Source organism: Hibiscus syriacus, unplaced genomic scaffold (genome assembly GCF_006381635.1).
Source record: "Hibiscus syriacus cultivar Baekdansim isolate YM2019G1 unplaced genomic scaffold, ASM638163v2 tig00010968_pilon, whole genome shotgun sequence".
In the NCBI taxonomy this organism is placed as follows: Eukaryota; Viridiplantae; Streptophyta; class Magnoliopsida; order Malvales; family Malvaceae; genus Hibiscus; species Hibiscus syriacus.
In genome coordinates, this window is record NW_024062239.1 from 209,368 (window position 1) to 225,801 (window position 16,434).

Below are 16,434 nucleotides of genomic sequence, written 5' to 3' on the forward strand. Positions count from 1 at the left end.
TATTATGAACTTCTCATCTTATTTCATTAACCAGCTAGCATTTCCAAAACTTTCAATGCAGAAAAGTCTTTCGGTATAACGTATCAACTTCCACACTAGTCTTTCCTGGACGATAGTTGATAACTATCTTATAATCTTTAAAAAAATCATATTCTTCTCCTTTATCTCAAATTCAACATCTTTTGATATAATAAATACTTTAAACTTTCATTTCTTTATGATTAATATTATAGTATCATCACTCACTACACTTCCGCAGCTCTACTAAATCTCCAAACAATCATAATAACTGTAAACACTTGATCATAATTCAGAAAATTTTTCCTTTCATAAGCTTTAAGCTTCCTCAAAACATAAACTAAATTTTTTACTTATTTTATTGTTACTCATATCATACCATTATGAAAGGTATCACTATCAGACATGTAATCCTTGCATGATTTATCACAATCTCTTTCCTCTGGCAGTTTGTGCTACTGGTAAAGATATAATATTCGATATTAATCTATTCTCTAAAAATTTATTCTATTTATTCCATTAAAAACTAGACTCAAATACGAGTCTAACGATATAAAGTACTCTTTTTAGTTCAACTTGTATAATTTATGGTTGATTTTCTAATCCAGCCTACAAAATATGATTTGTGCAGAATTTGCTATCCCAATTTCTGACTAATCCTCAGTTACAAATTCATATCTTCTAGTATATAATTCGGAATCAACTTCCTCTTATTTTACACAAAACTAGACAGATAGAAAATTCCAACAGTGTAAGAATCACCTTATAATGCTTTCTATAGAATCTTAGCGATTTTTTTCCAAAATTACCTTCAAATCATACAATCTTGGTAAACTTTACTATTCTACATCTTTATCTTGCTTGACTCTTATCAGTCAAAATAAATGACATATCTTTTTCTCCATAACTTGAATAATGGGAAGGGAATCAATAAGAAATTCTTCACAGCCTTTGAGAGAATCATAAGAAACTTTAAACTTCAGAAAAATTCATTGAAGTTTCTTCTCAACTAAAACTTGTACTTTCAAATGAACTACTCTTATTCCCTCCAGGAGATTCTGAAATATTATACAAAGATGCATATCATATCCTTCCTTTATCTTTATATATCAAATATTATTTAAGAATAATACCTCAACCGACTAAATACAGTCAAAATTTGATTTATCGAATACAAAAATGCAGCATTGTCCAATCCAAATAGCATTTCTTAAACTCATTTTAGTCATATCAGATCCTAATAACCATTTTAAAAATATCCTTATCTTTGATCACTACTAATGATATTCAAACCAAATATCAATCTTAGAAAGTTCCATTGTACTTTTTAACTAATCTAGAAGTTCATCCATCATTTGGAAGGATACTCATATTTTACTATCATCTTACTTAACTGATGATAATCTATATATGTCTCCATGAACTCAACTTTTCTCTTCACAATTAATATCTACAAGCCCTAAGACAACAAATTCAATCTTATTCCAATTCAATAATTCTTATCATTACACTTTAGATTTTTCTTGAATCTTTATTGGGCAATCTTTACTAATACAACTTACCCACACTTTCTAATTTTGAAGATTAATCGAAACTTTTTTGAGTCTTTTGAATTAACAACTTTATGCAACAATCTAATATTACCCCATAAAGAAATAACTGCTCTACATTCAAACTTATTCTGAATTCTCCGAAGGATAAAATAGTTTCATCTCTTTAAGCTTTTAGCGGATAACTTATATACCGCTTACCCTTGCCCTCTGGCCTTAAGGGTTTATTCTTTGCTCTATAACTCAAGATTATATCAAATCGAACATCTCTGTAATCAAATTAATACTTAACTTATATATTTATAAAAAAAATTGAACATACATGTAAATCATCAGTAAATTCAATGATCTCAAGGTCCTCTTCAATCTCAAATTTTCTTGCATATCCTCCAAACATACGTGTAGATTGCTTTGAATCAATAGATTCATTGTTTAAACGATTAAGCTATGACCACATCTCAACTTCTTCTATATTAAGAGGCGGGGCATTTCTCCCAAAAAAATGAAGGATAATCTCTTACATCTCTAACCTTTCTAGGAAAAAATACTAAAGTTCTCTTTGGTCTGTTTGGATCGATTACAATATCAATCTTTTTTTTAGCATTATCATTTTCTTACCCTTACTCTTAGCTTCATTCTGAAGCTTAAAATCGATCTTTCGAAATGATCCTTCTACTTTCGACATCTAACACAACCACATTTCAAATTTACGTTAGCATCAATAATAAAATCACCTAAACATACCAGATCAGTAATATTGACATCCTGGTGGCATGTTCACCTTTTCAACATAAAACAGACTCGATTTAGGTCGAGAATCGACTAAACTTGTAGCTCTGGTACCAATAAATGTAACACCCTTAACTTGTATACGCACTCGAATATGAGTTAAAGTTGTCACATTGATCTTTTATGACATTTCATACTCGAAAACCCGTATAATTTGTTCCATTTTACAAATTTTAGTTTAACGATTTAAATCAATTCAATTAATTGTGTAAAATCATAAAATAACAATTTATCATCCAATATAAATCTGATTGTAGGCAGCAGCTAGACAGTTCAATGTTGTTTCATAACATATATAAAACTGGCTCAACAATGCCTAATTTAAAAATCAATCAGTTAACTTTTAAAACATAATATTATAAATTACTATTCATTTATGCTATTAGGCATAATTAATACTAACCATATTTAAAGAGTTGTAATTTACTATTATAGACCATTTTAACTAATCTATCAGAGCAACCAAACAGTCATATTATACATTTCACTAAAAAGATAATATAACATCATTGACATCTTACTAATTATGTAAGATTGTAAGATTCCCAAACAATGCTCACGAGGCTCCTCACTTAACGTACTTTTCCTTGTTTTACCTATGCGTGGAAATCATCACATGCGAAGTATAGCTTAGTAAGGCATTATAAACATAATGAGGTGAGATAAAATATAAAAATAACGTAATAATTGAAATAGTATAATTTATTCAATAAAACAATTGAATTTTCCAAACCTACTTATTTAAGCCATTTTCCACATTAGTAAACTTGTATAATCAACATCTCATGATTTTATAAAATCATGACAGCCAATATCAAATCATAATAATCAATCAATATTCATTTTCATTCGATCACATTTCAGTACTTTCACATTTCAATTTCATAGCCCAATGTATCTCTAAAGAGAATGCAAGGTACGTGAGTTAGACGAGTGTCTGCAATATCCACTCCAGGTACATCATCAATAAACAATAATATGCACTCAAAAGTGTCTCTTTTAAATTGTACCAACAGTGCCATACATAATGCACACAAATGTACCATATCAATATCAATAAACAGTGATCACTCCACCTCATGGCATGTCAATTGTACCTATGACTCTCAGTGCAACATACAATGGTCTTTACGATAAATTCATGTCATTTATAAATCCAACATTTCCAATCAGTAGCATTTTCAAACATCGTTTATCAAAACCATTGCATTACGCAGTTTATACTAGAAATCGTGTCCATAATTAAAATGCAGATATCATATAAAATACTTTGGGTAGCTCATGCCCTAAAATTATTTTAGGGAAACTATACAAATATCCTTTCAGAAAATATCATATAAAAACATGTTGGGTAATTCATACCCAGAAATAAATCATAAATCATTTCAGCAAACATTATGGAAACATTACATAATTTGATTCAAACTTTTTTTTTAAGAAAACCCATTTGAGGTTGACTTATAGTAATTCTTCCTCAATCAATATATTCAAATAAATAAAAGCCCACACCTTATTTTCTCACAGTCGAACCTTTATAGTTGATATCTTTACTCTAATATTTGATCATTCGCCTTCAATTCGCTTTGACCACTATATTTATCACGGTTTAGACAAAATCATATACACAACATAATTATTCAAAACATATGTTAGTATTGTACTAACATAATCCAAATCCAATAATAAAATTCGTAATTTATATTCAATACTTATTCGATATAATTTCACTTCACTATTCAATAACAACTTCAACATCTCCAACATGAAACTTCAGTCCTTTATATTTTCATATTTATCACCAAACTTTCATAAACTTTACAATTTAGTCACCATTTATGAATTCTTTTAGAATTCATACCAACTTTTCCAATTAATTCAAAATGGTCCTTCACTATTTAATTCAATCTAAACTTAATACCAAAATTTCCAGCATTAAAATAATATATTCAATCTAATACATACGCATTTGCAAACTTGTAATTCAACCCACAAACTCTTTCACCATTTTCGAATTAGTCACCTAACTTCACCAACTTTTACATTTTGATTTAAGGCAACTTCCAAAGCTTGTAGAATCATTTTAATATCAAATATAAACCATAGAAATTTTTTGAATATTTTTCCCTTTATTTCATCCCCATGGTCGAACCTACTTAGTATATTAGGGCTTGAATTTCATTTAGTTTCAAGCATAGCTCATATAACCAAATTCCTGTAAATCCAATCATTCCCACATCAAATTCAATCCAATTTCAACCAATATTCAAGAAAACTAACCATGGTTGAATTTAATATATGCAATTTTTTATTATTTTAATCATCACACATGCTTGGAAATTAATCTACAACACTATTAACATAAAAACCATCATTTAATTCTTTAAAATTGAAAATGATCTTCATGAACCCTAATCACGAATGTAATCATCCAAGAATGTTTTACATGAAATAATTATGCCAAATAATAGATCATTTCAAGTAGATTAATTCTCTATCTAATAGCTTAACCTAAAAATCAACCACGAAAGCTTAAAAATCAAATTGAAAAACTTTCACTTTCCACCTATAATGTCCACGATTTGGAGCTTGAAGAAGAGAACAATTTCTTGAAATTTCCACACTTAATTATCATGATACACATGGCTTAATAATAATTAAATGAATTTAAAATTCATTTAAAACTAGTTTATCATTTTGTCATTAATGAAACTTGATAATTTCAACCATGCCTTTGAAATATCTTGAAATTTAATATTCCAAAGTGAAAATTAACTAACAAAAATTGACTTTCCACCTTTTCCCATGCAATTTTTAAAAATTGCAATTTAGTTACTAAAATTCACAATTTTGGCTTAACATGGAAAATCGGCCTTATTTCCACTGATCCATGTTAAATTTCACTATTCTAAATTATGGAAATAATGTTTTCAACGTTTTTCTATCATTCTTCAAATTTTCGTGAAATTCCGGCTCGATCCCATTATCTGAATTCTTAACAGACTTTACTATTTATAGTTTCTAATACAATTCTCAAATCAAAATTCTGATTCCCACAAAAATGTCAATTTTGTAATAAACTATTCATTTACATACCAAAATATATAACTTTTAAAAATTATAGTTTTGGTCCTTGAACTTTTCCAAAGTTTATAGTTTAGACACTAGACTTTTAAAATTTATATTTTGATCACTAACCAAAATTTAGGGTATTGCATTAGTAAGTCGTTTGGTTTGAAAATGCTCCTATGGAATTTATGGACTTAATTAACAAAGTATTTCATCCTTATTTGGATCAATTTGTGGTGGTATTTATTGATTACATTTGGTTTATTCAAAGACAAAGGAAGAGCATGATGTCCATCTTCGTATTGTCTTATCAATTCTATGAAATAAAAAAAAATTGTATGCCCAATTGTAAAAATGTGAATTCTGGTTGTCAAGGGTTTCTTTTCTTGGCCATGTTATTTCAGCAGAAGGCATAAGAGTAGATCCCAATAAAGTATAGACTACAGTGGAGTGAAAACTCCAAAGAATGTTTCAGAGGTTCAAAGTTTCTTGGGACTTGTTGGCTATTACCTGAGATTTGTAAAGAATTATTCTATGATCGTCTCCCCAATGACCAAGCTTTTAAGGAATGATGTACCATTTGTTTGGACAGAGAAATTCCAAGAAATCTTTGAAATACTAAAGAAGATTTTGACAGAAGCACTAGTGCAAGTACAACCGGAGTCAAGTAAAGATTATGTGATTTATAGTGATACATCTAATAATGGATTGGGATGTGTGTTTATGCAAGAAGGCAAGGTTATGTCCTATGCTTTGAGACAACTGAAGACGCATGAGAAGAATTATTCTACTCATGATTTGGAATTACAACAATGGTTTTTTCTTTAAAATTTGGCGCCATTATTTATATGGAGAGAGGTGTTATATTTATACAGACCATAAAGTCAAAAAATTATTAACTCAAAAGGAGCTGAACTTGAGACAAGAAGATGGATTGAGCTTCTCAAGGATTATGATATGATTATCGACTATCATCCAGGGAAGGCTAATATTGTAGCTAAAGCACTTAGCTAAAAGACTTTGTCAGCTTTGCGTACTTTAGATGCTCGATTATCTTTAAAGGAAGATGGTGCCTTGGTAGCTGAATTAAAATTTAAAACCTCTATTGTTAGATCGGATAAAAGATTTATAGATAAAAGATGATAAGTGCTTGACAAGGATTAAACAAGTGGAAAAAGGGGAGAAAAATTTTAAAGTTAAGAATGATGGATTTTTGTACTACCGAGAAAACAATTGTATTCCAAGTGATGGAGAGTTGAAGAAAAATATTTTTTTAGAGGCACATTATAGTCCATTAACTATGTATCCATGAGGGAATAAGATGTATCAAGATTTAAATAGTAGGTATTGGTGGTCTAGTATGAAAAGAGCTATTACTGAGTTTGTGTCAAAGTGCCTAACATATCAACAAGTGAAAATTGAACATCAAGTACCTTCAGGATAGTTGCAACCGATTTCCACTCCTAAGTGGAAGTGGGAACGAGTTACCATGGACTTTGTTACAGATCTACCTTTGAACCCAATAAGAAAACTCAATTTGGGTAATTATTGACAAATTACCAAGACAACACATTTTATCCCAGTTTGAACAGACTATTCGATTGAAAAGTATGCTGAGTTATACATAAAGCTTTGGGTACTTGTTGAATTTTAGTACAACTTTCCATCAGTATACGGATGGAAATTCTGAACGAACTATTCAAATTTTAGAGGATATGCTAAGTGCGTATGTAATTGAATTCAAGGGATCATGGGAAAATATATGCCTTTAAAAGAGTTGGCCTATAACAATAGTTATCAAGCGAGCATTAAATTGGCTCTGTATGAAGCATTATACGGGAGGAAGTGTCAAACACCATTAAATTAGTTCGAACTAAAAGATCGAAATCTAATTAGTCCTGACTTGAAGAAGAAAAGGGATGACAAAGTTAAAGTTATTCAAGATAATCTCAAGATAGATTCAGATCAATAGAAATCTTACTCAGATTTGAAAATGAAATAGATTGAATATCAAGTCGGTGATAAAGTATTTCCTAAAGTGTCACCATGGAAAAAGGTTCTGCGATTCGGGTGTAAAGGAAACTCAGTTTAGATTGCCCCGTACGAGATCATAAAAAGAGTTGGACCAGTGGCTTATTAGTTAGCATTACCTCCAGAAATGGATAAGATTCATAATGTATTTAATCTATTGATTATTCAAAAATATCGATTAGATCCTTCACGTGTGATTAAATCAGAGAAGATAGAGATTCAACCGAACTTGTCATATGAAGAAAAACTATAGAAGATTTTATTTCGTGGATTTAAAGAACTAAGGAATGGGACAATACCACTAGTAAAAGTTCTTTAGCGGACATAAAGTTGAGAAAGCAACATGGGAATAAGAAGAATATATGAAAGAACATTTTCCTCATCTTTTTACCCCATGTATGTAAATACATATGGAAAATTCAAGAACAATTTTTCTTTAAGGGGAGGAGAATTGTAATACCACAAAAGTTTGGCTAGTGACCAAACTGTAAGTTTTGAAAGTTTAGAGCCAAAGTATAAATTTTGTAAGATTTTAGGGATCAAAAATATAATTTTTAAAAGTTATATGTTTTGGCATTTGAATGAATAGTTTATTAATAAATTGATGTTTTTTGGAATCAGAATTTTGATCAGGATTTATATTAAAATCTAAAAAGAAGTGAAGTCCGATAATAATTCGAATAATTGGATCAAACCAAAATTTCACGAAAAATTTGAAGGATGATGTAAAAGGTTAGAATTATTATTTTATAATTTAGAAAAGTGGAATTAGGTCTATTTTTTATGTTAAACGAAATTGAGAATTAATGACTAAATTACAATTTTAAAAAATGCCAGGGATAAAGGTGGAAAGTTAATTTTTGTTGGTTCATGTTTGAATTTTAAATATTAAATTGGAAGATATTATGGTGGTATGGTGGAAATTATCAATAATTTTAAAGGATAAAGTTTGTATTTCTTTATTAAATGAATTTTAAATTCATTTAAATTAGATTAAAGCCAAGTGCATTATGAGATAATACTAGAAAAATCAAGAAGATTTTTAGTTCTTTTTCTTGCTCAAGTCTTAAACTCCATAGCTAGGTAAAGGAGATTTTTAGTTTGATTTTTAAGCTTATTTGATTGTTTTTTGGATTAAGCTACTAGATAGAGAATTAATGTACTTGAATTCTCTATCTTTGGTATATTATTTCATGTAAAACATGCTTGAATGATGAAATTCATGATTAGGATTTATGAAGAACATGTTGAATTTTGAAGTATTAAAGGATGCTTTTTAGGTTATTAGTGTTGCAGATTAATTTCCAAGTATGTGTGATGATTAAAATCATCTAAAATTGCATATATCTAATTCAACCAAGTTAGGGTTTATGATAATTGATTGAATTTTGATTGAATTTGATGTTAGGATGATTGAAATTGCATGAATTTAAACATAGGAGCTTGGATTAATGCTTGAAGTGGAATGAAAATAATCCCTGATGTACTAGGCACGACTGACCATAAGGAGTAATTAGGGGGAAATTTTGTAAAAATTTCCTGTGGTTATATTTGATATTAGAATGATTTACATGCTTTGGAGATTAAATTTGATCAATTTGGAAGATTGTGAAAGTAAAAGAACTATTTTGTAAGTTTTGGGAATTATGGGACATTAAAGTATAAATGTCCAATTGTGAGTGTTCGTGCTGTAAATTAATGTTTAAATGTTGATTTGAAGTTAGAATATTTTTTGGATCAAATTGGAAAATTTGGGAGAGTTTGATGGCTAATTCGAATGGACTAGGAAATTGGGGATTTAATTGTAAGTTTACAAATGCAAATGTACTAGATTGAGTATCTTAATACAATGCTGGAAATTTTGAGTATTGGTTTTCAATTGAGAAAAATGCTAAAGGACCATTATGAATTAATTGGAAACGTTAGCATGAATTCTATAAGAATTCATACATTGTGACTTAGATGCAAAGTTTATGAAAGTTGAGTGGTTGGAGATGAAAATGAATATTTATGGAATTGAAAAGCTATTTTAGAAATGTTGAAGTTGTTATGGATTAGAAAAGTGATTTTTATATCAATTAAGTATCGATTATATTTTATGGAATTTTTATTATTGGGTTCACCCCCACTTACTTGGGAAGAAGCTCGGGATAGAGCTTATGTCATGTAAATGCACGTGATGTGTGTGAGGAGAAACATACAAACTATTGACTCAAAAAACAGAAAAGAAAAACCCTCGATAGAAACATTGATAGAGCTGAAAACAAAAATAAAATCGTTAGTATGAAAATTAAAAAATAAAGAAATAAAAAACTTCAATAAGTGGATCATAAGTTAACTATAGACACACACCCATAATTTCCACCACAACGACAATATGTAAGAGACAGCCTGACTCTCTAAAGTCCCCAGTGGAGTCGCCAAGCTGTCATAACCATTTTTGAAAATAAAAATATTTTAAAAAACAATTATGACTTATTTAAAAAAATAGAGATTTTGAATTATTTTGAATAGGAGTCGCCATCAACCTTTGGGTTAGGTTCGTCGAATACCTAAAAACGCCTTTTAAAACAATTTTAAGAAAAATTATTTTTAAACAAAAAATTGGTCTACGTTATCAAAGATTCATTTGTTTTTGGATCCGGGAGTCGATTACGCATAGGGAAGAATTAGCACCCCATAGCACCCAAATCTGGTACCTAATCGCTTACACATTGTCGTAAATGGTGGAAATTATAAATACGAATATAAAAATTAAATTACGATCCAATTATTGAATATTACTTTATTATGGATTATTTATTAAGAAAAATCCTTTCATTTAAAAAGAAACATAGAGATTCGAACATCCTTCGATGGGAAGACTATCTCTTCTATTTTTTGTCTGTAAAAGAATATTCCTCCTTGATTTATTAAAATATTAAATTATTTGGAAAAAATAATATCGAAATTTGCATGAAATAATTTATATTTCATTTTTTGAACATACATCGTTAGTACTGAAATTAAATAAAACAAAATAAAGTAAAAAATAAATATTATAAAAGTAAAATAAAATAAAATATTATTAAAAATATAAAAAAACGCTCTAGTTTTTTTAAGTTTATATTTCGTTCAAACGTCGTATCGGATTTAACTACTTCGATCAAGCAATACTTTCCACGCTCATTCTACAAATAAGTGTTCTTGAAAATATTCGAGTAAAATATCAATAAATAAAGGAGTATGATGAAAAAATAAATATGAATTGAAATATATAGATAATATATATATATATATATATATATATAAAGAACAAAATATCTATTGCAAATAGAGCTAGTGATATTTATTTAATATAAAACCATAATATACAAAATATGTATATATACATAAAGGACTATAATAAAATAAGAAAATATTAGATCATATACAAACAAAATAAAATAGGCATATTTGGTGATTCAAAGGACCAAAATGATATTAACAATAACTTGAAGGACCAAACAATAATACCACTAACAAACAAGAGCCATAGTCATACATATTAAACAATAAAGGTAATGAAACAAAAATAAACCATGAATAGTATTAAAGACTTAAATAAACTAAACCAAAAAAAACGGAAGGGTAAATAAGAATTCTTCCTAAAGGCATTCATACAATAGTGACCAAACAAAAGATTTGTAAACCTTAGGGTCAGATTCAATATGAACAAACATGGTATAATCTATAAAACTGGTGACTTAAATCTGAACATTGAAAGATAAAAACTCGAAACAAATAACATAACATTTCATTCAATGGCCAAAAGGTAAGGTTACAAAGTCATAAGGACTAAAACTGCTAGTATCCCATGCGCTAAAATACAACCCTGCCCCCTCCCGAAACTACGTCGTTTCACATGTGATATATATGCTTAAAACCAAACCCAAATCGACCATTCCCCTCTCATTTGCCTCATTTCTGTTTTTCCTTTCATTTGGGGAGAGCCAAACTCTATCAACTTCCCTCTCCATCGGGAGATGAATCACCCAGACCCTAAGACCACCGTAGATCGCTGGTCATGGGGAGAAACAAAGCCCCAAAAACTCCTTTTTCTCCCTCTTAAAACCTTTTAAGAATCCAAAATCCAAAACCAACCCCCATTCAAAACCCTATAAATCAAAAACCTAAGGGAAAAGGAAAAAGTTTTACCTTCGATCGTGGGTTTCTTGGCTCCGGTGAGGCTACCAAGGGTTAGATATCTCTAAAAGGTTTGTTTTTTCTTTAGTTCAAAAGTTTTTTGTTCCCTTTTTGGTTTTTTCGTTTTCTTCGAATCTCTCTTTTTTTCTGGGTTCCTTTTCTTTTCTTATCCTCACTCGATCTGTCCTCATTCCCTCTTTATCTTCTTCTCTTTTTGGTGGGTTGATTTGATGATGACTTGTGAAGCCTCTAACATAGGGTATGATTACCTTATCTCAATCCTTGCCAATCCTGGATTTTCCTTCGGATTTCTTTTGTAGAAATAGATTTTTATATTTCTTTCTCTTCTCTGACTGCTTTTCTTTTGCTTGATTGATTTAAGATATTTGGTTGAAACGACATCAACATTAGAGGTTTGGACGACGGCGGGGTGGGAGCTGGGCATGGCTCGGCTTGAGCAGTGGTAGTGGGGAGCAGCTAGGGTTCCAGAACCTTAATGTAATCTGGATCGTTGGATTTGAACCGATCCAACAACTGGACTAGCTGGTGGCTGAAGGGTTTAGATGAAAACCCTAAATGATCACTGATCTGGACTATTGATTTGGGTCTAGATTGTGTGGATGAGATTGAGCGGCGTTGGGCTAAGGGTGAGAAAACCCTAACTAGGTTTGGGCTCCCAAGCGTTTCATTCTTGGTCGAAGCTGAGTGGGCTTCGTGTTGTGTTTAATTTGATATATGGGCCCCTGTTTGTATTTTGGATCTATCCAATAAGCAAATATGTTAGTATTTTACTTACAATAATAATAGTTAATAATAATAATTAATAATAATAACAACTAATAACAATAATAATATTAATAATTAATAATAATAACAACTAATAACAATAATAATATTATAATAATAAATTTTGGACAAAATCAGGTGTCTACACCATTCACTGCTATTCCTCTTCTCATGTACTGCACACTGCCAGCAGTCTGTCTGCTCACTAACAAGTTCATTATCCCACAGGTTAGTCTATCTGGAATTGATATTTTCTAATCGGCATCGATTTATTTATTTACTGTTTCGTTGTTATAGGAGAGCTATGGATTATTGTATTATATGCTCTAACTATTTTGCTTGGTTTGCAGTCACTGCAGATTAGTAACATTGCGAGTATATGGTTTATATCCCTCTTTCTTTCCATCTTTGCAACTGGTATCTTAGAAATTAGGTGGAGCGGTGTGGGGATTGATGAATGGTGGAGAAATGAACAGTTCTGGGTTATCGGTAGTGTGTCGGCTCATCTTTTTGCTGTTTTCCAAGGCCTTCTCATGGTTCTTGCTGGCATCGACACCAACTTCACGGTCACTTCAAAAGCATCGGACGAAGACGGTCGCAGAACTTTACATGTTCAAATGGACAACCCTGCTCATCCCACCAACTACTCTCCTCATTATAAACTTGGTGGGGGTTGTTGCAGGGATCTCGTATGCCATCAATAGTGGCTACCAATCATGGGGTCCCTCTTTGGTAAGCTATTCTTTGCCTTCTGAGTGATCATCCATCTCTACCCCTTCTTGAAAGGTTTAATGGGAAGCCAAAACCGAACACCCACCATTGTTGTTGTATGGTCAATTCTGCTTGCCTCCATTTTCTCTTTGTTGTGGGTGCGCATCGATCCCTTTACGACAAGAGTTACCGGGCCGGATGTACAAGTGTGGAATAAACTGTTAAAAAGGAAGGAAGGAAAGTTTGCTTTGGTGTCCCGAAGCTGCAAAGGACAGAGGTTTGTTTAGTTGTAATTTTGTGTATTTCAATTGACATAGTGTGCAGAATATAAGGCAGTGATTTTACTTAATATGATGTTTTGGAGTTGACATAACTATCTTGTGCAGAATATGTTATAAGCAGACACGACAAATGTAGATATGGATTATTGAGGGGCAGAGCATTTCAATATTATTATGTTGTATGGTATTGTACCAAGATATTGGCATTCCTTTTTCGGCCATAGAAAAAAAATTGAAAAACTTTTGACAAAACCCAAACCCAGACGAAAGTGAAATTTGAAAATAGTATGTCCAATCTTACGGTTGTGAAATTTGTATATGTATTTTTTGTTGTTGAATTTTAGTTCACGTGTTTCTTTTTTAGAACTTGAAATTTCAATTTTTTTTTTGAAAAATAACCAATATATTTCATAATCGAAGTTGCATCAACAAACATCTTGCCAAGTACAGAGTGAGCAAATACAATTGTAACTATAAAAATAAAATATAACAATGATCGATTAGAGATAGCATGATAAACAAAACTATTAACAAGGAAGCAATGGCATATATAACTGAAACACCAACGGCTTCGAGTATCAGACATGAAGGAGAGAAACCTGAAGAAGAACTAAAATGGCCAACGGAAAAAAACGATCTCCCTTAACAACAATCTCATCGGCACATATACAATAACCAACGAACCATCTTGTACAAATGAACAAAGGAACTGTATGCAGGGAAAATAAAAGACCGAGAAGAAAACCATTAAAAAAACTGCACCGAGAGTCTAAAAACACCGATAGCCACGATTTCTTTTACAAAATAAAGGGCCAATAAAAATTATTATTGTAAATACGATAAACTAGAACTAAAAATGACAGGATTGTGATCGGAAAAGATCACTACCGCTTCCATAAACGAAGAGATTTTGAAAAGAGCTTTGTAACTTCCTAACTTCCGCAAATAACTTTGTAACTTCCGTAGAGCAACTCTAAATAGTAGACATAATATAATTGAATTACATATTTTTAAACTATTAATTAGAAACAATGAATTAAATTTACTACAAAATTTAATAACAAAATTTATTTTTGACAGGGTTCACAATTAAAATTAAGATTTTAAAATCTGAAAAGTATAAAGACAAAATAATTTTTTAATGAATAAAGACAAAATAATTAAATTAAAATATATGGATTAAATTCAAAATTATATAAACGGAAAGTGCAAACGGTTAACCAAAAATGATTTAATCTCTTCTTTTCTTTAAAAACATTATAGTTTAATCTTTTTAAAAAATTTGTAATATCGTAGTTTTGTTTGTGATACATTATAATATTGGGTAAACTACACGTTTAGTATGTTAATTATTACTTTTGTGCTATTTTAGTTACTCAATTAGTTTTTTGTTTTAAAATCATACTTAACGTTACGTTTTGGTTTTATTTGGTCATCCAAAGTAAAAAACAAATTTAAGGGTGAAGCTGATGTGCCATCAAATGTAATCATCATTGATTTTTTTGAAAAAAATGTCATGTCAACAGATCTATTAGATTTTTAATAGCGGATGAGAAAATGAAACAAAACATTACGTTAGGTATGATTTGAAAAAAAAATAAAAGGATTGCAAAATCGTTGACATGATCTTAGGTACCTTTGTATATTTTCTATTATGGGTACTGCCTTAGTCGACCTAGGATCGACTCACTCCTATATCTCTTATGACCTAATACGAGAGACAAACATCCCGACTGATGACCTTGAAGAAGGGGTTTGAGTATCCAACCTATTAGGATTAGATGTTTTTGTATACGAAGTTCATCGTTGATGCCCGATCGAGATTCAAGGTGAGACCTTTCAAGCCAATCTAATGGAGTTTTCATTCAGAGAGTTTGACTTGATCTTGGGCATGGATTAGTTGTCAGAGCACGATGCAAGCTTGAGATGTAAAGCCAGACAGCTTAAACTTAAGAAACTTGACGGGACTAATATCGTGATGGTGGACAAGAAGCCCAAGTGTTCAAGGATTATAACTGTCGTTAAGGCATAAAAGATGTTAAAACGGGGTTTTGAAGCCTTTTTGGCCTATATAGTCGACACTCGAGTTGCAGTTCTATAACTTGAGGATATCTGAATTGTTTGAGACTTTCTAAACGGTTTTCCAGAGGAGTTGCCAGGATTACCCCCGAATCGAGAGCTAGAGTTTGATATAGAGGTAATGTCAAGATATGCTCTGGTATCTATTGCTCCCTACCGTATGGCACTGACATAATTAAAGGAGTTGAAGGCTCAATTTCAAGAGTTACAAGAGAAGGAGTTCATCCGGCCAAGTATTTCTCCTTGGGGAGCATCGGTTTTCTTTGTTAAGAAGAATGATGGATCGATGAGGTTATGCATAGACTATCGGTAATTAAACAAATTGACCATCAATAACAGTTATCCCCTTCCAAGAATCGATGACCTCTTCGACCAACTTAAAGGAGCATGTGTTCTCCAAGATAGATCTGATGTTCGGATACTACCAGTTAAAGGTTAAGGAGACAGACATAACGAAGACGACGTTTAGGACTAGATATGGTCAATATGAGTTTCTTATAATGTTGTTTGGACTCACCAACTTGTGACACTATTCATGGACTTAATGAACCTAGTGTTCCATCCGTACTTAGACTTGTTCATAGTGGTTATCATGATGACATCTTGGTGTACTCACGATTAGAGGAATAGCATGACCAATATCTCCATAGTTCTATAGACCCTTTGAGACTGACAGTTATTTCCTAAGTTTGGGAAATATGTGTTTTGGTTGTTCGAGGTTTTATTTTTAGGCTATGTTGTGGCATTGGATGACATCAGGGTTTACCCTCAAAAGATTCAAGCAGTGCTTGAGTAGGAACTGCTAAGGAGCATAGCCGAGGTGCGCAACTTCTTAGGTCTTACCAGCTATTATTGTCGATTTGTAAAGGGTTTCTTGATAATAGCAACCCCAATAGCTAAGTCACTTTAAAAGGGAGTGTTGTTTGTCTGGGGGGAAACAACAAGAGAGCTTTGAGCAG

The 16,434-nt window shown here is 31.2% G+C and overlaps 1 protein-coding gene across 1 annotated transcript; it reads left to right on the plus strand.

The window, feature by feature from the left end:
• The first annotated feature begins 12,523 nt into the window (after positions 1–12,523).
• LOC120204461 (cellulose synthase A catalytic subunit 3 [UDP-forming]-like) lies at positions 12,524–13,453 on the plus strand. Its single transcript, XM_039204547.1, has 2 exons — positions 12,524–12,632; positions 12,764–13,453. The coding sequence occupies exons 1-2, from the start codon at positions 12,576–12,578 to the stop codon at positions 13,106–13,108; spliced, it is 402 nt and encodes a 133-aa protein (XP_039060478.1). The 5' UTR covers positions 12,524–12,575; the 3' UTR covers positions 13,109–13,453.
• The last annotated feature ends 2,981 nt before the right edge of the window (positions 13,454–16,434 follow it).